This window comes from Akebia trifoliata, chromosome 14, assembly GCF_017979445.1.
Source record: "Akebia trifoliata isolate Shusen 1 chromosome 14, ASM1797944v1, whole genome shotgun sequence".
NCBI classification, from domain to species: domain Eukaryota; kingdom Viridiplantae; phylum Streptophyta; class Magnoliopsida; order Ranunculales; family Lardizabalaceae; genus Akebia; species Akebia trifoliata.
This window is the reverse complement of record NC_141388.1, coordinates 1187987-1212521: the sequence shown is the minus strand read 5'-3', so window position 1 is coordinate 1212521 and position 24535 is coordinate 1187987. Positions and strand designations below refer to the sequence as shown.

Genomic DNA, 24535 nt, shown 5'->3' with positions numbered 1-24535 from the left:
TCTTCCAGGGTTAGCTCATTATATTGATATTAGTTTACATGTAACCAAGGGACACATATACACTCTCGTCCTCTAGTTTTACGTTTGAGGGGGGAAGCTGATTGAGGGTTACTATTGTCTTTTTTTTTTGGCGACAAAATCTTTGGAGGTCGCTAGTGTTAATTATTTTAGTAATATTTACACCTGTAAAGAAATCTCTGTTAATTTTATTATCTTATGTGCCTGCTGGCTGCATTTAATTGTGAAGTTAGAAATTTAATACTTTTATTTGTTGACAATTCTAATGCATTTATCATTTATTTTAGCCTGTAAATGTTCGGATTAGGTCATTCAAGTCTGCATAGTCATTACATTTATAGATAAAGATAGTGGATAAGTTCTCTACATATATGTGCCAGCTGTATGATGCTGAATAACTAAGTATAATTTGTGAGGGGCAGGTGATATGTAGCATTTTTGGATTAGGTCATTCAAGTCTGTATCTGTATAGCCCTGTTTTTTCTCCCTCGGAACTATTTGGTGACTGCTCGAAGAAGCTTACGGTGAATGTAAAAGAATTGATGCATTTTCTTTTGGGTTTTGAGCCACCTTGACACGATAATGTGAATAATGCATGCAATATTAAAAAGTTGCTCTTCGAGACAAGGGCAAGTTCCTAGCCTTGTGGCTTAGGTCTCAAGGAGGTGTTAAGCGACAACTATACAAATATGTATAGGGCTGAACATTGTAAAATATACATGTATATATATATATATTCCAAATTTGTTTCCACTAAGTCATCTTCTTCCTCTAATTTAAACTAGTAAAGCTGGCATATATGGCAGGTGTAGGTTCAATTGGAAATGTTTCCAAGTTACCAAATTTAATATTTTGTTTCCATAAGGTTAAAAAACTTATATAATACAAGATAAAAAAAAAATGCTAACAAAATTTTGTAAAAAAGATTCTTGAGGTTGAAATTGATCATCTCTCAAATGCACCATCAACCTATCATAATTGGTGACTTCACCATGTTTGTTAAAAATAGACCTTGTGTATTTGTAGTGTCAAATGATCATGGGACAATACCACATAGAAAATGTACATTGGTATTTGGGTGTGTGAAATAATACGCCTTCATGCACATTCCAGGGTGAGGCTCACTAAAAATGCCCCAAGGTGCAAGGAAGAGACCTGAAAACAATTAGGCCCCCCCCCCCCCCCCCCCCCCCCCCCCCCCCACACACACACACACACACACACACACACAATTTTCTTTAAATCGTATATTAATGGTATTTTCCTTTTTCTTTTCTTTCTTATCTTCTACTAGAGTTTGTCAGTGCCTACAACAAGAGAATCCTCTTTGGGGGCTAGGGGGTAAAAGCAGAAAATAATGGAGTTTGGAAAAAGGGGGTAAAAGAGGAAAGCTAGTGAAATTGGAGGAATATTATTGGAAAAGGGGGGGGGGTGGAAGATGATAAAGTTGAAGGGGGTGAAGAGGAAAGACAATAAAGTGGGTAGTGTCAAGTTTGGACCCCACTCCACTGTTGATGGATGTTTATCCTAGACAAAACTGTAGCAGAGTGGGACTTACAATTGAGTTTTATTATATAAATATATGTATTATCATATGTAACATAACAAAGCTTTTTTTTTTGTTTTTTGTAGATCAATAAAAGTAGTGTTGTCGAAATAGCATCTAGGCCTTACTTTGGCCTCCTAGAACATCCAAGTGCCTACATGCATTAAATGGGGTTAAATGGTTTGATATAAAACATCAATCAATAAGAGAGAATTTATAATTGAATAGAAACATTGTTTGAAGTATGTTTTTAGGCGAGGCGTTGGGATATTTAGCGCTTCGAGGCGTAAGGCGTAAGCCTCACGCACATGAAATTTTTAAATAAATAATATGAAATATTTAAATAGTTTATATTAAAAAATGGGATTATTAACCAACACGTATTTCTAATATTTAAAATTCCAAGTTTCAATCTACATGATCAAATTCAAGTTTCAATTTCCTATATATTTTTTTTGATATGTATTTTAATCCCCTATAATTAAGATTCAATAATCAATACCCAATGCTAATCATGTCCACTATCTACCGTTATAGAAAATAATGTAGTTTGGAAAAAGGGGGTAAAAGAGGAAAGCTAGTAAAATTGGAGGAATATTATTGGAAAAGGGGGGGGGGGAGATGATAAAGTTGAAGGGGGTGAAGAGGAAAGACAATACAGTGTGTAGTGTCAAGTTTGGACCCCACTCCACTGTTGATGGATGTTTATCCCAGACAAAACTGTAGCAGAGTGGGACTTACAATTGAGTTTTATTATATAAATATATGTATTATCATATGCAACATAACAAAGCTTTTTTTTTTTTTTGTGTATATCAATAAAAGTAGTGTTGCCGAAATTGCATCTAGGCCTTACTTTGGCCTCCTAGACCATCCAAGTGCCTACATGCATTAAATGGGGTTAAATGGTTTGATATAAAACATCAATCGATAAGAGAGAATTTATATAATTGAATAGAAACATTGTTTGAAGTATGTTTTTAGGCGAGGTGTTGGGATATTTAGCGCTTTGAGGCATAAGGCGTAAGCTTCACGCACATGAAATTTTTAAATAAATAATATGAAATATTTAAATAGTTTATATTAAAAAATGGGATGATTAACCAACACGTTTTTCTAATATTTAAAATTCCAAGTTTCAATCTACATGATCAAATTCAAGTTTCAATTTCCTAAATATTTTTTTTTGATATGTATTTTAATCCCCTATAATTAAGATTCAATAATCAATACCCACTGCTAATCATGTCCACTATCCACCATTATAGAAAGTTAACGCTCACCACGAAGAAATACTCTAAAGACCCAACCACTCTCAATCTTAAACTAAACAACAACTTATTTAGTAGAATGAGAAACATACGTATGTAAAAGCACTTAAATATAAATAAAAATAAGTTCTTTTTAAAAAAAGAATTTCTATTTAAACTGAGGTTTACGCCTCAACAAAAAAAATGTACGTCTTAGTCACACCTCGGCAGAGGCATATTCCTTTTTGACGCTTCGTAACACCTCAACAATGCCTCGAGTGACTGAACGCCTCAATCTACCTCCTCAACATGTTTTTGATACGCCTCATACCGAGGTGCGCCTCGAGGCTTACGCCTCAAAACACCTCTAAAAACATACTTCGAACATTTAAAAACAAAATTGAATATAAATAGTCCAGGTTTTGTATTGAGGCAATTTTTCAATCAAGAAAAATTGATATTGGCCTGACTGATACATTTTGATACATATTAATACATTCCCAAAACATTCAATGTTCCTTATTAGTCTTGGCTGATACTGATATGTATCAGCTGATGCATTCGGACACAATGATATTTTGAACCAGACACATACTTGTATCTGCAAATTAAGTCGTTTTAATTTGATTTGCAAGTTTTTTTTTTTGTAATATTTAGTATTATGTGGAAAAAAGTTATTGGAAAATTAAATTTAGGTTTATTTTGGTAATAAAGATAAATGGTTATTTCTTGTAGAAATTTTCAATTATTGAAATGGAAAATATATCTTTCTTGCTGACATATAAATAGTAATTTTTTTATTACTATTTGTTGGGGATTAAAATTTGGAAGTCGATTACTTATCAAAACAAAATTTGGAAATTGATTCTGTGAATCTAAAACTTGAAAATACGTGGCGGCTATCGTAATTTTTCTATTTTTTATTATTAGTTATTTATGTAATATAATATAATTTATTTTGAAAAAAACGTTGTATGCGAGGCTTTGCTTAGTGTCTCAAGGCTTGTTGGCCAATCGAGCATCTTGCCTCATGCCTCAAAAAAATTGTTGCGTGTGAGGCTTACGCTTAATGTCTCAAGGCTTGCTGGTCAATTGAGCAACTTGCCTCACGCCTCAACATTCGAAAATACTGGTGCACACCATTGAATGTACATTCAATATCATCATCATCAAACCCGTCTCATAATTTGGTATCTGCACGTTACTGAATGTAAGTTAATGAAAGGAAAATATGAAGGTGCAACCATGCAAGAGTAAGTAATAGAGGCCTTCAAATGATAAAAGGAATATATATATATATATATATATATATATATATATATATAGTTGCTTCATGGACATCATATGATAATTGATCTATTGTAAGATATGTATTTTATTATATTTACATTTTACTTCCCCCCCCCCCACCCCCTTATATTTTGTATTTTATTATATTTACATTTTTACAGTTTTTATGAACAATTTATTTTGAATTGTCGGATATGGTTCCCACTTTTAAATATCTAAGTGACAAAGGTTTATTAACGGGAAGTTGATTTTCCTTTGAATCAGTTTCTTGGTAATTGGTATGTATGTGTGTTGCTAGTGCGTGGTTCCAAAATGCAAATGCTTAAAACTTGGAAGTGTTAAATACATGTGCATATGTATTCTTTTTGTTTTCGTATTGAAAGGTCCAGACTTTTTGTAGCAACTTTTTTCACATGTGAGATTGAGATACAAATAGATGAAACTAAATGTAAATTTTGTGGTGGTATGGGATTATTTTCTTTCAAATCTCCTAAGAGGTCTAGGTGACCTACAAAGGTACTACCTGAAAAAGAACAAAAAGAACTCTAGAAACTGATCTCCCTGAAGATGATCGGGTCCCATTTGAAGACAAACTAATCCCCAATGGGTGATAAACACGCTTATAAATGGTTTACTTTTTTCTCATAAAATATGTCTATTCCAGTTTTTGGTCAGTGTGGGACGGTAGGCATCTGTTTCTACAATCTTGGTATTGTGCCATAAATTTTCTTGAAGCTGCTTTCATGCTGTTTTGCCTCCATCTATGTCTGTTTCATTTTTTGGTTGGTGTGGGGTGGGTTACCCTACTATAAATCACTGGTCTCAGGTTCCTAAAATACCTCTTGCTTTCAGTTATATCATTGTTTCTTATAAAAAATTTATATCATTGTTTAACATGCTGATGCAGTTAACCTTTGTTAAATCTTGTTGTTTTATATTGGTGCTTATATATATATTTTTTTGGGTGCATTGTCAGCTGGATTTTTGCCAGAAAATGGCCAGAAATCATACAAGGTCCTCAATTAGGTGTAATATGTGGCTTTCTGTCTTTGTCTGCTTGGATGGTTGTTCTTTCTCCCATTGTGGTGCTTATCATCTGGGGGAGCTGGTTGATTGCAATGTTGGGTAGAGATATTATTGGATTGGCTGTGATAATGGCTGGTACTGCTCTTCTTTTGGCTTTCTATGCTATCATGCTTTGGTGGAGGACACAATGGCAAAGCTCAAGTATGTAGTGCCTCAGCCTTCATTCATTTTTGGATACTCAGCTTTTACCCTCTTTGTATTGTATAACTTATTATGTGATTGGGACCGTCATAATTTGTTCTGAAGCTGCTTGTCCGGATGATTAACGGTGAATCTACTGCTGGTCCTTTATTTTACCCACAATTTTTTTTTCTGATAAAAAATATTAATAGAAGAAGAGAAAAGCCAGAGGCGGAGAAGGCATGCCACACACAACAGACATGAAATAATACAGCCAACTCTACCTAGCCATACACATGGTTTCCCATCTAAACAGAATTGAAATGATCACTTCTTGGGAGGACTGTTCCTCCCCAACACAGGCCCTACTATTTCTTTCCTTCCAAATATCCCAACAACTGGACATGGATTTAGGGACCACAATATCCTCTTTCTATGTGACAAAGAAGTCATCTGTCAACTTGAAATAGGGCAATGACTTGGAAAAGCTCCAAGACACATGGAAGAGGATAAGAAGAGAGACCAAATGTCCAACAAAGGGACAATAGATTAGGAGGTGATTGACCAATTCCCACTAGGAAGCAATGAAGGACATCCTAGAGATTAAATTCTCAGAGTTAGAATACTCCCCAATGTGTCTGTCCAAATGAAGGATATTTTGTATGGGAACTTGGGGCCCCAAATGGTGACTACCAAGAAAGCATTTGAAGATTTTGGCGCTAGGGGGAGGAATGAAAAGATTTAACCAAAAACAAACTATCCTGGTTACAAATACACCCACTTCGATCTTCCACCATGGAGTCTGTAGGGATTTGAGAGATAAGATTGATGAGACTCATTGCATCCTGAACCTCCCTATCATTGAAGTCTCGTTTGAGACCAAAATCCCAAGAAAGCTCAACCCCTAAATGAAGCACGAAATCTTTAACTGGAAAATTCTTTTTTGCATGACATGGAAAATCTAGAGAGAACATTGGACTGGAAGGCATTTATGGTTGGGCCACTTTGGATTCACAGCCAACAGTCACTTATGTTCATGGAATGTCTAATTTCTATGAAGCCATGCAATGTCACAGTGTTGTTTTAATAATTTAATTAGAAGCTGTGCCAGTTGCATTGATTAACCTAGAAGTTTTTGGCGTTGGAATGTACTGTGGTTCCACTTCTTTTTAGTTCATAGCTGGTTCTCATTTTCTTATTTTTTTTCTTTGTTTCTGGTGAATGTCCTTGTGGCATTGTGAATTTTTTTTTTTTGACTTACATATCCTATCTTGGTTTTACTTCACTGCTATGTGGACCTCATATCATACGATGCTTTGAAGTTCCCGCACTCGTAGATTTGTTTGGAAAACTGTTTGGAAGAGTTTGGGGTCTGCTAAATGATGTGTTTTCCTCTATTCCAGTATATCCAGATCCATGTCTTCTGTTATTGAAAGAGTTTTCATATTTGCTTTCACTAGTTGGGTCTTCCTCGTGCTTGTTCGAACATTCAACTTGAATATTTGTTCTAACCAAGGCTGTAATCGACGTTCATTGAACATGATTAGACCATCGTAGTTGACTTTCTCATAGTTTATCACCTATTGGAGCTACTCTTAAAATTCTCCACATGATTTCATTTCTAATTTTTATCTTTTGTAGTGTTTCTACTCATCCATGTTAACGCCCTTGTCTTTCGTTCAATTCATTATCATGATACTTCTTGACTGTTGAATATTCAGTTCCATAAAGCATAGTTGGACTTGTTGCCATCTTATAAAATTTTCCGTTTAGACCATCGATTTTTTATTGGATATTTTCCTACTTGTTTTTAGTACTAAATTTACGTTCTACATGCTCAGTCTTGGTTTTACTTATTCTAAAGCCCTGGACTTGTTGCCATCTTATAAAATTTTCCGTTTAGACCATCGATTTTTTATTGGATATTTTCCTACTTGTTTTTAGTACTTAATTTACATTCCACATGCTCAGTCTTAGTTCTACTTATTCTAAAGCCCATGGATTCCAACATTTCTCTCTATTTTTCCATCCAAAATTTTAGTTTTGTGTTGGCTCCCTCTCTAGTCTCATCAAGTAATACTACATCCCAACGCCAAGGTATGCGCTTCTGAATATGCACAATTTCTTTTTCTATCACTAGAGTAAACAAACACAGACTAAAAGTCCATTCTTGATGTAGACCAATGATAACTGGGAACTCATTTATCTCTCTATTTTCCCTCACACTAGTTACAACCCCTGTATTCATGTCCTTAATTATGTCAATGGAAGTATTTCTGATTGCTGTTACTGTTAGGGAACTCAAAATGATAACTGGGAACTCATTTATCTCTCTATTTTCCCTCACACTAGTTACAACCCCTGTATTCATGTCCTTAATTATGTCAATGGAAGTATTTCTGATTGCTGTTACTGTTAGGGAACTCAAATCAACCTTGTTTGCATCATTATGTTTTAAAGTGTTTTTTGTTTTTGTTTTTCAAAGAATTGAAGTTATTTTTCTCCATTATGATACTCTGCAATTCATTTTTTCTTCAAATAGGGGCTGTTGCTATCCTTCTTCTTCTGGCTGTAGCACTCCTCTGTGCGTACGAACTTTGTGCCTTGTATGTCACAGCAGGTTCAAGTGCATCCGAGCGATATTCTCCTTCGGGCTTCTTTGTTGGTGTATCAGCAATTGCATTGGCGATCAACATGCTCTTTATTTGCAGGATGGTCTTCAATGGTAACCACTTTAATTCTTCACCTGGTATTAATTCATGTCGTACATGGATTAGGGGATATGGTATGAAATGATTTTTTTCACTAGGACGACCATTTTACCATTCAAAGCTGCTAATGATTAACATATATATATATATATATATACTTTCAAAATATTAATGCCCCAGGAACTGGCTTAGATGTGGATGAGTATGTGCGGCGGTCATACAGATTTGCTTATTCTGATTGCATTGAAGTAGGTCCTGTGGCTTGCTTACCAGAACCACCTGACCCCAATGAGTTATATACACGGAAATCCAGTAGGTAAGCCCTTACTTTTTTTGTTCCTGATCCTTTTTATCCTCTTTTAATTTTAATTTTTATGTTTATCAATTTTATGTTTGTTGTTGTTATTATTATTATGGTATATTATTACTTATTACTGCTGTTATTGCTACTGAGAGGGATGAATGTGGTGACTAAGAAAAAAAAATCGGAAATGAATGCATTCTATAAAATGTAGGAGTAACTCCTTTGGGTGATAAATTAAGGAAAGGCAATTGAAATGGTTTGGTCATGTGTAACAAAGGACGCTTACGCCCCTGATTAAAAGTAATGTGTAGGTTGAAGGTGGTTCTAAAAGAGCAATAAACCAAAATAGGATGTGGATTTAAGTAGTGAGGGTGGATTTGATGACAATTGATAGAATTTAATGGAGGAACCTGATGCATTTTCCCGACCCATAGATTTGGGATCAGGCTTGGGTGATGATGATGGAAACTAATTAGTTATAATGGGCTCCATAGAGGATTAAATGGGATGTGAAGAACTAAGTAATTATTAGGAACTATTTTGGAAATATGGTATAGAGGGATTTTTTTAAATAATGGGTGTTAAGACCCATGGAAAAGGCCTACCTTTCTCATTACAAGGGGTATGGATGGTTCTTGTTACTGCTACTAGAGGCAAAGGAAACAATGACGCGGTCCAAGTTGGAACTAAATGGGATAGAAGAAGCCGAAGTCAGGGCTCCTGCAAGCGCCTATCTTACTGGCTTACGTATCACTCACACAATTGAACAGCATTTTTTCCATTTTACACACAATTGAACACTATTTTTTCCATTTTGTTCTGATTTAGTTGACTCTATAGGGCTTTGCATCTGGGGCTTCTCTACCTTGGGTCTCTGGTGGTACTTCTCGTGTACTCCATCTTGTATGGGTATACTGCAAAGGAGGCACATTGGTTGGGAGCTGTGACGTCAGGTGCTGTTGTTGTTCTTGGTATGTTCTGCTGCCCTGCAATTTTTTGTGTGTTTGCATTTATATCTTCATGCTATGCAGGTATATTTCTGTGGATCACATTTGTTTCACTTGCATTTATTCTTTTGTAGACTGGAACATGGGGGCTTGCTTGTTTGGTTTTGAACTTCTTAAGAGTCGTGTTGCGGCACTGTTTGTTGCTGGAACATCTCGGGTTTTCCTCATTTGCTTCGGAGTGCATTACTGGTTTTTAACTGCCCTTACATCTGAGAATTGTGGTTTTCCTCATGTTACTGGAATGGAATTTTAATGTTGCTAGATTTGTTTGTTTTCATTTGCCAAGGTCACATTTCTTGTCATTTCTTTCAGGTATTTGGGACATTGTATTAGTTATGCAGTTGTCGCCTCTGTACTGTTAGGTGCCGCTGTTTCTCGTCATCTATCAGTTACAAATCCATTGACTGCAAGGAGAGATGCCCTACAGAGTACCGTTATTCGCCTTAGAGAGGGATTTCGACGGAAAGGACAAAATAGTTCATCTAGCTCTTCCGAAGGTTGTGGCTCCAGTGCAAAACTTAGTACTAGTGTTGAAGCAAGTCACCTTGGCAATGGTATTGAAGCCATTTGTAGAAGTACAACACATTGCACAGGTGATGTTAGTAGCTGGAATAATGTTGCTCTAGGTGGCACTGCTAGTTCCCATGAAGGGATTAATAGTGATAAGAGTATAGACAGTGGGAGGCCAAGTTTAGCACTGCGTAGCAGTTCTTGCCGTTCAGTTGTTCAGGAAACTGAAGTAGGAATGGCCCTTGCTGATAAACATTTTGATCCCAACAGTCATTTTTTGGTGTCATCTAGTGGTGGTCTGGAAACTCAAAGCTGTGAATCAAGTACTTCAACCTTGTTAAATCAACAGACATGGGATTTAAATTTAGCTCAGGTCTTTCAAGAAAGACTGAATGATCCTAGGGTTACGTCTATGTTGAAAAGGAAGGCAAGACAAGGTGATCTTGAATTGGCTAGCCTACTGCAAGATAAGGGTTTAGATCCCAATTTTGCTGTGATGCTTAAAGAAAAGGGATTGGATCCAACTATTCTAGCATTACTGCAGAGAAGTAGTCTAGATGCAGATCGTGATCATCGAGACAATAGAGATGTCACTGTCATTGATTCAAACAGCTTGGACAATATCTCGCCAAATCAAATTTCTTTGTCCGAAGAACTGAGACGTCAGGGTTTAGAAAAATGGCTTGAAACTTCCAGACTTATTTTGCATCAAATTGCGGGGACACCAGAGCGAGCATGGGTTCTTTTCAGTTTTATCTTTGTCATTGAAACAGTTATCGTGGCAGTTTTTCGCCCAAAGACAATTAAAGTGATAAATGCTACACATCAGCAGGTAAGAACAAGGATTTCTTTTAAGGAATTCCTGTCATTAATACATGGCATTGAGCATATTTTGTGTTCTTATGTTTGGTTAAATACTCTTCTGGTTAGATGCGTTTTGATATTATTTTATGCTTGCTGATATATTTATACGTTAAATCTTTGCATTTGCAGTTTGAATTTGGCATTTCAGTGTTGCTTTTATCCCCGGTTGTTTGCTCGATTATGGCTTTCCTTCGGTCGCTTCAATCAAAAGAAATGACCATGACAAACAGACCCCGTAAGGTACACTGCACAGATTTACTGCAATTTAGGTTTGTAGGATGTCAAATTGGATGCTGATCACTTTACATGTTTTATTGGGTTTTTTTTTATTATCAATATGATTGGATCAGAATTAAGTTACCATTATTTGTCTTAAATTGAGTTTGAGGTGTGTTTTGGAAGGATGGTCACTTTTATGTGGTATTGCTAGATGGTTCTCTGTGTCATTCGATTACATTCTGCTCATTGTGTTACTGCTGCATGCATTCTGATTTTCATTTTTCCAAAGCGATACTGATAGAAGTCCACAATGTTACTTGTCATAGGGCCGTTTCTTTGAAAAGCAGTTGTTTTGTTTTTGACATTTACTTAAATTTGAACTTTTCTCATTTGCTTTTGTGTCTTTTTGACATTTGCCTAAATTTCAACTTTTTTCATTTGCTTTTGTGTCTTTTCGACATTTGTTTGATATTTTATTGATTTAGTCATGAAGTTAGATTACATATGTTGGAAGGAGGAATATGAGGATGGGTGGAAGAGTAGAGAACTTAAGAAAATCTCCCATTTTTTTTATGGTTTTTATTTTCCCTTTTAATCCACAATTACAAGATTACTCCTACGTAGTGGCTAAACTATAAATAACTCTCATCTTTTAGGTGCTCGATATGGTGGTGAAACTGGTAGTCTAGATAGTCCCTTGATATAGGGGGAGTATCATATTCATAAAGATCATCATCACCTCTACCACCATCTTTCATGTATCATAGTCCCTTGATTCGCCATGTGCACAACGTGTTTGTGACGTGCAATGCCACTCTGGCTTACATAGCCACACAATTCACAAATAATGGCAGATTTCTTTGTAGCACTACATTAATGCCCATACTTCCAATTGGGTCATTAAATTTACGCTATATAAAGAAGAAGCCACCGTAGAATGGCAATTGATTATTATGGTTGAACTAACTTCAAAATAAAATACCTGCTTAAGATCTAAACATAGAGAAGATGAAGCTTTTTGGATCTTGAATGTTTGCATAGTTCCTTAAATCTTGCTTCTTGAGCTTTATGTAGATGATTGATTATTTTGTACTAAATGTAGCTTAGAGTATGGAAATGGTATATTAATGGTAGTAGAGAAGCGAAAGTGGTTTATAGTGTTGTAATTTTTGTTTTTTTGGTGTGTGTATGTGCATGTGCATGCAAACAAGTTATTACAATAGGGGTATATGTATACAAGACGACTAATGGATAATGCCAAGAGAACGGAAATGGATCACTAAATCACTAGGGAAGTATTTTAAAGCATGATCAGATTGTAAAACACAAATTGACAAGTCATGTATAACCAAGCCATTCTTGAAAAGTCATTCACAGATGTGACAAAATACTTGAAAGTTGAAACCTAGATGTGATGAACTTACCCATAAAATTTTAATATCTTTCTTTTTCTTCAAAAAAGAATGTGGGTTGAAATTTACTGTTTGTCAAAATATATTCTGCGAAATCTTGTACTTTGTACCTGAAATTTGTTGATCTCGCTAGAAATTTATTGTTCATGGAAATATTTCTTGACGTGAAGTATTTACAACAATAATCGGGCAGTTGAATTATCATAGAGGTTTGTGGAAATGACACTATTTTGGTATATTTTATGTAAGTATTTGAATATCTGATACAATGGTTCTAAATTAATTTTCATATAATACCGAGTCCATGAAATTATATATTTTGTGGTTCCTATGCCTGACACTGTTGGACTGCAATATCGTACCTGTACCATTGCAATCTTGTGTACTATCATACAAATGACATGCATTTATTGTTCATGTTCTGCGTATTTCACGCCTGCTTGCACTTAAATCGAGTTTATTCTTTAGTTTTTGTGCATCTGTGAAACCTCGAGTATCATCTCTAGGATTTACTGTTTCTAACTTTATGCTGAACATTCAGTATGGTTTTGTTGCCTGGCTGTTGAGCACCTCTGTTGGCTTGCTGCTTTCATTTTTGAGGTATGATATTTCTTTATCCTTTTTGAATACATCATTACATCCTTTATATTTTCTGGGTTTTCAATTATTTTATGTGCTATCGACTGAACAAAATGGTTTCATGCCTTCTTTAGTAGTATTTTAATTCCAAATTAATCCATGTGTCCATGAGCTTGTTGTAATTGCTGTTTTTTTTTTTTTTTTGGGGGGGGGGGGATATTTATTATTTTATTTTCTATTCCTTTTTTTGTCACTAAGAGCTGTGCAGCCAGTCTTCTGTGATTGCAGATTAGTTGCAAGTATGGGTTGAAATGCATTCCAATTTTTTTGCTTTGGAGAGGGGATTTTTGACTGTCCCCTTTATTAAATAGTTTTTTGAAAAAGGCGGTCTATACACTTTCTTTTGAGGAATTGATAATTTGAGCAAGAAATTGAAATTACCATGATAAGTACAATACGTACGATAATTTGGCCTTAATTATCGATATTTTGAGGGATGAGTGGATGGGGCAATTATCATTCTGCTATTTGCTACATCAGTATCAGACGAGATTTTGATCCATGGTTAAAAAAAATTGTTTGTGAAGAAATACCCTGAAGCTACCCTTTTTGCTATTTTGGTTACGATATCCATAAGGATGGAATGATTGAGCCGGATGTTTTTGGAGGACATAGGGAACCACTGGCCACTAAAATGTTGAAGATTTGTTGTATATGATGGCTTAAATGACCGAGATCACCTTTGATTCGATTGTAATCTACTTCGTCTAAAGATATGTTACTTTATAGTTACCTTTCACAGAGATTTCCTAAGCACATATTACATTTTGGATAACATTAATCTTTTCCCCATCAATAAATTAACTATATACACCAAGACATGGATAACTGATGAAGCTAAGTTTTCAAATAAATCCTGAAGGTTAACATGTTAGTTCATGTAATTGCAGAGAAAAAGTGGCAGTGGTTTCCATTATCTGTGCCATGCTTAAAGTCAATATTTTATTTTATGGCTTAACATCTGTTTTCGTTTTTATATAATCTATTATACCTGCCGTTTTCCCCTTGTTGCTCATTATGTAATGCTTTGGTCTTTATTTCTACAGCAAATCGTCTGTTCTACTTGGACTGTCTTTGACAGTCCCACTTATGGTGGCATGCCTTTCCATTGCTATTCCTTTATGGATCCGTAATGGCTACCAGTTTTGGATTCCTCGAGTAGAATGCACAAGTCATGGAGGCAACCATCGAACCCCTGGGACAAAAGAGGTTTGTATTGCAGCTGTAGTGAAACATGCTCAAGAATGAGTGCTTATACATATTAAATGCACATGTCCTTACATATGCTTATTGGGACTCTCACATGATAAATGCAGACAGTAATCAAATAGACAAGCATTCATTCACACATAGAGGCATGTGCAAACACAAGTGGGCTGGAGTAGTCCATAATGATTCCATTGAGGTGGAACTCTTATGTTTGTGTGATTATTAGTGACCACTGAAACGATTAGATTAATTTGTTTCATCTTCATTAGCTTTGACCCTTTCAGATGTTTGGTATTGAAGAGCAACTCATGGTGCTTGGTCTGCTCCTGAACTCAAATAAGTAGCTAAGAAATCATATTTGTAGAACCTGATGGTACGAAACTAGATATCAGAAGAAACTCAGACTAGCTTACCTCATATAAGAGTCCTCTTCATACTGACCAGAGAGGAAAGGTCAGACTGGTCGTCTACCAGTTCCTTTTGAATAGGTCTGTTTTTGTTGACCTTTTCAGGATTCATTTGGAGTTGTTGTTTTATATATTAAGGTACATTTATGCAAACTTGCTTTTTTTTTTTTACAGTCAAGTGGGTTAGTAATAAGTAGGTGAAGGCAGGTTTTGAACCCAGGTCGTGGCATCAACACTAGCAAACTTTAACCAACTTAGCACCTTCATTTATGTAGACTTACAACAAATTATAAGCAATCCATTTAAGGCTCTGATTAGATATTACATGGGTGTCCTTTTTGAAATTATTCTCAGAAACAAATCCCCATATTTTATGCATTGCATAAAATGTTATTGCTGGAAATTTCTTCACATGGGAAAATCTGATCTGGCTTTTGTAATTTTTTTTGCGCTTGTGATTTTTCTGCTTCTAATCCCCTTTTCCTCCTCTCTGCTCACATCAGTTTGTCTGCTGTTATTGTTTTCAAACTTTATAAATTCGTTTGCTGCTTGTTCATGTGCATTGGATTCTCACTTACCTTATAATTTTGAAACTATATCCTAGTTCAGTACTTCATAATTTTTAGTCATGGAATTTGGCTAGTTCTGTGTTTCTCTAGATCAAGTGCATTTCTTCATCATGGCACATGGTAATTTTTTTCTTGTTGATTTTGTTGCATTTATCAGGTGCCAAATCACTTCAGTAACTTCTTGATCATAGTAGTTAATTCACATTTTGGTAGTCGCTAGCATGGTATGCATGTTAAGTGCTCATGGATGTATATGTGGGTTTGCTTTGTGAATTGTGAGTGTATCCTTGTATGTACTTGAGCATGTTCATAGAAAAATATTATATCAGCTTTTTCGCCTTCTAATATCCAGTGAATCTTTGGCAGAATCCTTGTCAGACCATGTATTCACTATTTGTGTTTGAGGTTGAATTTTTAGAGAGAATTCTGTGTGAATTGTTGTTGGGTTCATCGACAAGATTTATTATCCTTTTTTGTTTGGTTGGCTTCCCTTGGAAGATTCTTACATTGGACAATTTGATGCTCGAGGGTGGATCACTCCAAATTGTTGTCCTCTTTGCATGAGAGATGGGGAGTCTGTCGACCATCTTTTAATTCATTGCACATTCTCTTACCATATTTGGTCAATATTCCTTGGTCTTTTCTGTATTCATTGGGTCCTTCCTTGTAAGTATTCCCTGTTGTTAGAAGGGTGGGCCAGTAATGTCTTCTCTTCCAGGAAAAGATTTCTGTGGGCTATTCTTCCCTCGGCTATAGCTTGGGGGGTGTGTGGAACGAGAGAAATAACAGGGTGTTTAACAATAGAATGAGAAGCTCTCACGGCATATTCTTGGAGATCTTGGGCTTATTATATCTTTGGGCGAAACAGAACATCGATTTCAAGGGGATCACTTTTGATGATTTCGTTTTTAGATGGAATTCTTTATGTAGTTTTTGATGTTTTGTTTTCTTTTTAGCTTGTTGCTCTCTTAGAGGCTTCCTCGGCCTCTTTGTACTTTTTTCCTTCATTTAATATATTACACTTATCAAAAAAAAAAATTTATTCAGTTATTTAATTGATGCTTATTGCTGAAGTTTAGTTTTTGGTATGAAATGGCTATTTTGTTTGCATATGGTTCGTTATTCATTTCTCATTCTTGGTGTCTATGTCAGGGTATTGTCCTTGCAGTGTGCATTTCGATATTAACTGGATCCATAGTTGCTCTGGGTGCAATAGTATCTTCTAAGCCGTTAGAAGATCTAGCCTACAAGGGATGGACTGGAAATGAGGGAACTTTTAACTCTCCTTATGAATCATCTCTGTACCTTGGATGGGCAATGGCTTCATCCATTGCTCTCATAGTTACTGGTGGACTGCCGATTATATCCTGGTTTGCAACCTATCGATTTTCTCTCTCTTCTGCTATATGTGTCGGAGTGTTTTCTGGTAAGTTATGCACATATGCGTTCATCTCATGATCCTATTCTTTCATATCAGATCTGAAAGCTTTTGTGGAACTGTTCTTGTCTCACGAGTTTCATTCAACAGTTAAAATTTCTTTTGGAAGTTATTAATAATCTACTCATCATCCTTGTCACTCTCATTTGTTGTAGTTGTTCTTGTCGCATTTTGTGGTGCATCATATTTGGAGGTGGTGAATTCTCGAGATGATCAAGTTCCAACAAAGGGTGACTTCCTTGCTGCTTTACTTCCCTTGATTTGCATTCCAGCAGTGCTATCACTGTGTTCTGGTCTACATAAATGGTGAGTATATTTGTGTACTTTGACTTACAACTGCATATTCTGGTGTAACAAGGATAAGGTCAGCTTCTAAAACTGGTCACGATTTCATTATTTTTATTTTATTTTATTTTTCCAGGAAAGATGATGACTGGAAACTTTCTCGAGGTGTTTATGTATTTGTTGGCATTGGTCTCTTACTTCTTCTTGGAGCAATATCAGCTGTTACTATTATAATTAAGCCTTGGACGGTGTGTGGTACTTATTTTAATGTTCTTGATTTAGTTTGGCTTTTGTTTTTATTTGGTATTTCATTGTAACATTATATTACACCTGTCTACTTATATTACTTTTTTGTCTTTTGTTTTTTCTTGTTATTGCAACAGATAGGGTTTGCGTTCCTTTTAGTTGTCCTTCTCATTGTCCTAGCTATTGGTGTTATCCACTACTGGGCTTCGAACAATTTCTATTTGACCAGGACACAGATGTTCTTAGTTTGTTTCCTAGCTTTTCTTTTGGCTTTGGCTGCATTTGTGGTTGGATTGTTCGAAGGTGACAACTGCTGCTTTTACGGGCATATTGCTTATTTAATCCTATGTGGCTTAGGTGGCAGCTTTGGTTTGCTACTTTTAGATAGCTACATCGCTCCAACATCTGAATGATATTATTTTTTTGCAGGTAAACCCTTTGTTGGCGCGTCTGTTGGTTACTTTTCATTTCTGTTTCTTCTTGCTGGAAGGGCGTTGACTGTGAGTAACATCTTATTATTGTCAACTGAACATACTATTCAGTGCTTCTCATTTATTTTTGACTATTAGTTGAGGTATTTCATCTTAATTCTGCTCCTCCCTTGATTTTTCATGAAAAATATATAATTTTTTTTCAGGTGCTTCTGTCACCTCCAATTGTGGTCTATTCTCCGAGAGTTTTACCGGTATATGTTTATGACACTCATGCCGATTGTGCAAAAAATGTCAGGTTTGTTGATAATTGCTCTATTAGGTGCATGTATTTGTTTTCTTGATGACTCAGTTTTAACTTATTATTGATGGTTTTTAGTTTGTTTTTTATTATGTTCAATCATTTTTCTGTCCGTTTCTGATTTTTTTGCTTCATCCATTACAGTGTTGCTTTTCTTGTACTTTATGGGATTGCATTGGCAACTGAGGGCTGGGGTGTGGTAGCTAGTTTGAAAATTTATCCACCTTTTGCGGGGGCTGCTGTATCTGCAATTACTCTGGTTGTAGCTTTTGGGTTTGCCGTATCTCGTCCATGCCTGACACTCAAGGTTTGTATGTAGATTGAATGGCTTTAATGATGAAAACCCGGAGTAAATCATTTTGATATTTTCATTATAGAAGTACCATTTTCTATGTCAGGTATTTCAATTTGCTTAATGGATGCTCATATACTACTTTTTACTGAAATTCATTATTTTTTCTTTATTTCTTTTTCTGTTTCTATCACCAGATGATGGAGGATTCTGTGCACTTCCTTAGTAAGGAAACTGTCATTCAGGCTATTGCTCGTTCTGCCACTAAAGTAGGTTTGCATTTTCCATGAAATGGCATTCACAACATATTTTCTTTGTGGTTACTCTTAGATCTTCTCAATTTAAAATGATGTGACGTTGATCACGGTTGAATTCATTGATATGCCTTGTCTGTGTCCTAAACTGTAAAATTGTGTTTCTAACCTGTAAAATTATGTTCGACAAGCTTGACCCTTATTTTTTTATCTGTAATTAAGCTTCACTGTTCCAGCAACTTTTGACCAAAACCATAAAGTTGGGTAAACAACTTTAGGTCTAAACAGGACATGGTTTGTTAACTGCTCATACTGAATATTGGTAGACAGATAATAAAATGAGTTGTCTACAATCTGTTTTAGTGTCTTCCATTGTGTTTCCCTTCTGTTTTGCTGCTATTTATCCATTTCGGAATACGAAGATCCGTGATGCAGAAGGTTCTTAATATTATTAAAAATTATCAAGATGGTTAGTAATCTGGGAGTTTTTCTAATGCTTATGATTTTTTATCATTTTGGTCTTGTGTTACATTACGCCTTCATTGATTTCTAGATACTAAAACCATAGTTTCAGACTTTTAATGATCCCGGAGGGAAGTGCAAAAGCTGGTCGATTGAGCAGTAATTTTTGGCTTGGGAGTACTGTTCCTGTGTCTTGTACATCTTCCTTAGGACTTATTAGACTTTTCATTTCTCATGCTTTGAAATGTACAATTAATTTCTAATCATTTCCTTGAAGAGTTAGTAGATTATCTTCCAAGGTCCATGATATTGCATTTTACTGTACCTTCCTGCTTTTGTCAGATAACCATTTAAATAGGGAACCCCTTACTTTCTTGTTTGATTATCTACTTTTGAAAGTCATGAAAATAGTTAACCCGTGAAGTTGCTTCTTTGGCCATGCAGACCAGAAATGCTCTTTCTGGAACTTATTCGGCACCCCAGAGGTCTGCTAGTTCAGCTGCTCTTTTAGTTGGAGATCCTACCATCATGCGAGACAGGGCAGGAAATTTTGTGCTTCCTAGAGCTGATGTAATGAAATTGAGAGATCGCCTGAGAAACGAGGAGTTAGCCGCGGGGCTGTTTTTCTGCAAATTTAGAACGGGAAGGACGCTTCGGCATGAATCAGCCACTGATGTAGGCTACAGGAGAGAAATGTGTGCTCATGCACGCATTCTTGCTTTAGAAGAGGCTATTGATACGGAGTGGGTATATATGTGGGATAAGTTTGGTGGTTATTTACTTCTTTTGCTTGGTTTGACAGCTAAGGCAGAGCGGGTACAGGTAAATAAGTTGCCTAACTGTTTTCTATTTCAGCTGTATATACCTGGCACTGTTATATGCTACTTATGGGCTGCTTTTTGTGTTATGACAGGATGAAGTCCGTCTGAGACTTTTTCTAGATAGCATAGGATTTTCAGACCTAAGTGCCAAGAAAATTAAGAAATGGATGCCGGAAGACCGTAGGCAGTTTGAACTTATTCAGGAGAGGTAGATCACCTTTTATCACATGGTCTCTTCATTCTCATTTCAAGCCGACTTTGAAAATTTCTTCTATTGTCTTTGACTCTTGATTCTACCTTTATTAATGTTATAGCTACATAAGAGAAAAGGAGATGGAGGAAGAGATTTTGATGCAGAGGCGTGAAGAGGAAGGGAAGGGAAAGGAAAGAAGAAAAGCACTCTTGGAGAAGGAAGAACGTAAATGGAAGGAGATTGAGGCTTCTCTTCTTCCTTCCATTCTAAATGCTGGTAGCAGGGATGCAGCGGCAATGGCAGCTGCAGTGCGTGCTGTGGGCGGTGATTCTGTTTTGGATGACTCTTTTGCTCGAGAGAGAGTTTCGAGCATTGCTCACCGCATTCGCACTGCTCAGTTGACCCGTCGGGCACAGCAGGTTCGCTTTTGATTCAATATTTGTTCCTTTCTGCATTAACAATGCAAAACTGCTCCTAGAAACCTGTGAGGAATTCATCATTCCTTGTCTTCAAGCAGTTTATTATCTCCTCTCAAACGCCTTTTAATTTATACATGCCCCTCAATGTTTGGGTGAATATTTGAGACACCCCTTTATGCTCTAAAATTGAGCAATTAAATCTCGATTTTTATCCATAAGACTACATAAAATAACTATTTTAACCCCACTTTTTGAAACCTTGCTTAAAGTGGGTGTGGTTTAGGCAATTGGATTCTCTAGGTGGCCAAAATCGGGCATAGGTAAAATATTTGACAGCACTAGACACGATTTTAAACCTTTCCCAATACTTCTCCATTCATCAACACTTTCGTAGTTTTCATAAATCTTTTTGAATGTCTAATTTATCGGGACTATACATTCTAAATCCAGAACATTTATTGTTTCATCAATGCCAACGTTTCTTCGACTTCAATTATCCTAATTCTAGAAAATTTTATATGCCCCTTGGTCTCTCTAGAATGTGTGTTTCCTTCTAGCTCCAAACCCTATTTAGTCATCATTCGGTAATCTTTAAAATTGCACTCCATGTTGCATTGATCTAGTTGTTTCTTACTAAGATTTATGGTCATCATTACCATCATCATCATAGCCTTATCCAAAAATTTAAGTAAGATTCTTTTGTCTTTGCTCTAAATACATCATACATGATATAGGTATTTTCTTTTAATATCTCATTATTGCCAGTATGTATATATCTTTCTCACTCCCTTACCTTGTTCTCATCCTATATTAAAGTAATTAATCACCTTGCCTTTTGCAACACCCAATATATTTTCCTCATTGTAGGAATTTTTTTTTTTGGTTGAGTATAAGGTTTAGGAAATTTTAAAATGCACGCCTGAAAAGTTAAGTACACAAATGTTTTGTTAACTTGTGTCTTATTCCTGTTATTTATACATTCTGACTGCGGTTTAATGTTGCATCTTGTTCATATTCTTGAGAATCTCTATGGGTCTGCAAGAATATATATTGTACCCCTGATATTTTTCGTCATGTTTCCTTTTGTTCTGTGTAAAAGTTTTGAATTATGTGAAGTGCCAACTTAGCTAAGTGGTAAGACGTGTGGATTGTTGTTCCCATGTCCTAGGTTCAAATCCCCTTGAACCCAACTTCATTTGCGAACTATAAACCCTATATCTATAAACAAAATGTTTTGAATTTTGTGAATTCTAGATGTTCGCAATAGAGTCATGGATTTTATTTCCAAATAATAACTTGTGAACCTTTTGAATTTTTTGTTTTAAAATTTTGAGTGAACATCTTGACAGACGGGAGTTACAGGTGCTGTATGTGTCCTTGATGATGAACCACGCACAAGTGGCAGACACTGTGGTCAGATTGATCCGAGCATTTGTCTGAGTCAAAAGGTTAGCTTTTCCATTGCAATTATGATCCAGCCTGAGTCTGGACCAGTTTATCTTTTAGGAACTGAATTCCAGAAGAAAGTTTGCTTGGAAATTCTGGTTGCTGGTTCGGAACAAGGCATCGAAGCTGGACAAGTTGGCCTCAGATTAGTTACTAAAGGTGATAGACAAACTACTGTGTCAAAAGAGTGGAGTGTTGGTGCTTCAGGTGTTGCTGATGGAAGGTTTGTGCCTAATTCTGCCCAAATTTAACATTTCCTTGTTATTTTTTTATTATTTCAGTTTGCGGCTCTTACTTTTCTGCTTTCTAGCAATTTATGCTTGACAAACTCAGTCAGCAGCAATGTTGCCAGAATTGAATCATAAGGATTCAAATTGTTGGACACAAGAATTCAAAAGGTTTTTCACATAAATTGAGGAAAAGCATGAAAAAAATAAATATCCAAAGTACTATTCCACACTTCATTGTATAGAAACGGTTTTTTTTTTTAGTTTTTAGTTTTTTCCACAGTTGAAAAGGCATGCCCATCAGGCATGTTCTTTGTGTGGATTACGCCTCCGATGCTGAGGCACGTACCTCAAACGTTGAGGCATGCCTGGACCCCTTTGCATCACTCTAAATTTATCAAACCTAGTTCTGCCCCTCAGATTTGATGGCTTCTTACCTTGGGATGCCAATGTAACTGATCTATTGCAACTGCTTTGCAGGTGGCATATTGTGACTGTGACTATTGATGCTGAAGTAGGTGAAGCTACTTGCTATTTGGATGGTAGTTTCGATGGATATCAGAGTGGATTATCATTGCATATGGGCAATGGAATTTGGGAACAAGGCACAGAAGTTTGGATTGGCATTAGACCACCAACTGATATGGATGCATTTGGAAGATCAGATAGTGAAGGAGCTGATTCCAAGATGCATATAATGGATGCCTTCTTATGGGGGAGGTGTTTAACTGAAGATGAGATAGTGGCTCTTCATGCTGCTACGAGCTCAGACGAATACAACATAGTTGATCTCCCAGAAGATGGGTGGCAGTATGGTGATTCACCTTCCAGAGTATGTGTCTAGAATTACAATATCAGATTTTAGTAGTATTGTATTTCTCTATCTTGAAGTGGTTTTGTTATCCTTTTTTTTTTTCAGTGTCCGAGAAATATTTCTTCTCATTCAATTCTACATGATGTTAGTTGCATTTTGTGAATTGACGGGGACTTTCTGTATTTTACTCAGGCGGATGACTGGGAGAGTGATCCTGCAGATGTTGATATATATGATAGGGATGATGTAGATTGGGATGGACAATACTCAAGTGGGAGAAAAAGGAGGTCAGACCGTGAGGGTGTGGCGATCGAAATGAATTCTGTCACCAGAAGATTGAGGAAACCGAGGATGGAAACACAGGACGATATCAATCAACGGATGCTTTCTATTGAAATGGCTGTTAAGGAAGCTCTTTCTGCAAGAGGTGAAACACATTTCACGGATCAAGAGTTTCCTCCCAGTGATCAATCTTTGTTTGTGGATCCTGATAACCCCCCTTCAAAATTGCTTGTAAGTTTCTCAGACTGGCGTAACTGTTGGATAAATATGTTACATGATGTCCATAATCTCGTATTGTCTTTCCATCCTAGGTTGTTTCTGAGTGGATGAGGCCAACAGAAATAGTGAAAGAGAGCCGTGTGGATTCTCGTCCTTGCTTATTTTCTGGTGCTGTTAATCCTTCTGATGTTTGTCAGGTATAGCTGTTCTTATTTTCAATTTGAAATAGCAACAATAATTTCTTATTCATGCATGTTTTTGCAATCTAAATTTTAACAGAGAATGATCGCATTGCTATTCCTTCTTCAGTTTTTTTTTTTAAAAGGTTCAGATGTTCCATTGTGCAGGGTCGATTGGGTGACTGCTGGTTCTTGAGTGCTGTTGCTGTTCTAACCGAGGTTTCACGAATATCAGAAGTCATTATTACACCTGAGTACAATGATGAAGGAATTTATACTGTTCGTTTCTGTATTCAGGTAATAATTCCAGGCATGGATATTTATACTGCCTAGAAATAAATCAGGATTCTTTACCTAGCATGTTATCTTAGATATTGGTTTAGTTTTGTATGTAAAGGGGTTCTAGGTGATTGTTGAAGCCCCAACATTGGCCATCCACAGGGATTTATCTTTGCTTACCTGGTATGTATGGTTTGTGGTGTATTGCATGTACCCTGGGGATTTGGGCGAGATATGGTGTTCTAAGAGGCCAGTTTCTTGGCCCCTGCTAGTCAGGCCTATGGATCTGGAACCCCCATCATCCAAAGAAGGGAGGGGGTGGGGGTTGTAAGGAATTCAACCCGAAATTCCCAAGCTGTGAGAAACAAGAAATAGAGAAAAAACACACACGTCGAAAAAGAAAACAATCACACGCACAAGACAGTATTTACGTGGTTCGACAATTTGCCTACGTCCACGGAGTTGTAGAGATTTCACTATTTCGAGAAGAATTACAAAAGTGCGGCTCAAGTCTCAAAGACGACAACCAAAACCTTAAAAAACCCTAATCACCAAAAACGGCTTCTATATACTGCGCACAAGATACACAATGGGTTACAAAACGGGCCCAAAAAAAAATTTCCCGGGGGAGTTGCCCCCTGGGCCCCCAGGAGGCTTATCCATGAGTGCTCCGGCTTGGGCCTATCGCCCCAAGCCTCCACTCCATGGATTAAGCCTCAGAAAATATCCCATCAAAATACCACGCAAATATTATTCGGGTCGGGTCGTCAACCGGATCAAATATAT

The 24535-nt window shown here is 36.4% G+C and overlaps 1 protein-coding gene across 4 annotated transcripts in view; it reads left to right on the top strand.

The window, feature by feature from the left end:
* The window catches only part of DEK1 (calpain-type cysteine protease family), a 32466-nt gene that overhangs the window by 805 nt on the left and 7126 nt on the right, over window positions 1-24535 (top strand). For all 4 annotated transcript variants that reach the window (XM_086422730.1, XM_086422729.1, XM_086422728.1 and 1 more), the window contains exons 3-27: window positions 5081-5331; window positions 7853-8035; window positions 8202-8337; window positions 9166-9296; window positions 9407-9521; window positions 9645-10674; window positions 10836-10946; window positions 12879-12937; window positions 14023-14185; window positions 16314-16587; window positions 16755-16905; window positions 17021-17132; window positions 17268-17433; window positions 17560-17630; window positions 17768-17859; window positions 18007-18169; window positions 18352-18423; window positions 19315-19692; window positions 19784-19899; window positions 20006-20303; window positions 21653-21972; window positions 22457-22808; window positions 22983-23303; window positions 23384-23488; window positions 23639-23767. In XM_086422730.1, coding sequence (XP_086278856.1) covers window positions 5081-5331; window positions 7853-8035; window positions 8202-8337; window positions 9166-9296; window positions 9407-9521; window positions 9645-10674; window positions 10836-10946; window positions 12879-12937; window positions 14023-14185; window positions 16314-16587; window positions 16755-16905; window positions 17021-17132; window positions 17268-17433; window positions 17560-17630; window positions 17768-17859; window positions 18007-18169; window positions 18352-18423; window positions 19315-19692; window positions 19784-19899; window positions 20006-20303; window positions 21653-21972; window positions 22457-22808; window positions 22983-23303; window positions 23384-23488; window positions 23639-23767 — 5299 coding nt within the window. The remainder of the gene's footprint in view (window positions 1-5080; window positions 5332-7852; window positions 8036-8201; window positions 8338-9165; window positions 9297-9406; window positions 9522-9644; window positions 10675-10835; window positions 10947-12878; window positions 12938-14022; window positions 14186-16313; window positions 16588-16754; window positions 16906-17020; window positions 17133-17267; window positions 17434-17559; window positions 17631-17767; window positions 17860-18006; window positions 18170-18351; window positions 18424-19314; window positions 19693-19783; window positions 19900-20005; window positions 20304-21652; window positions 21973-22456; window positions 22809-22982; window positions 23304-23383; window positions 23489-23638; window positions 23768-24535) is intronic.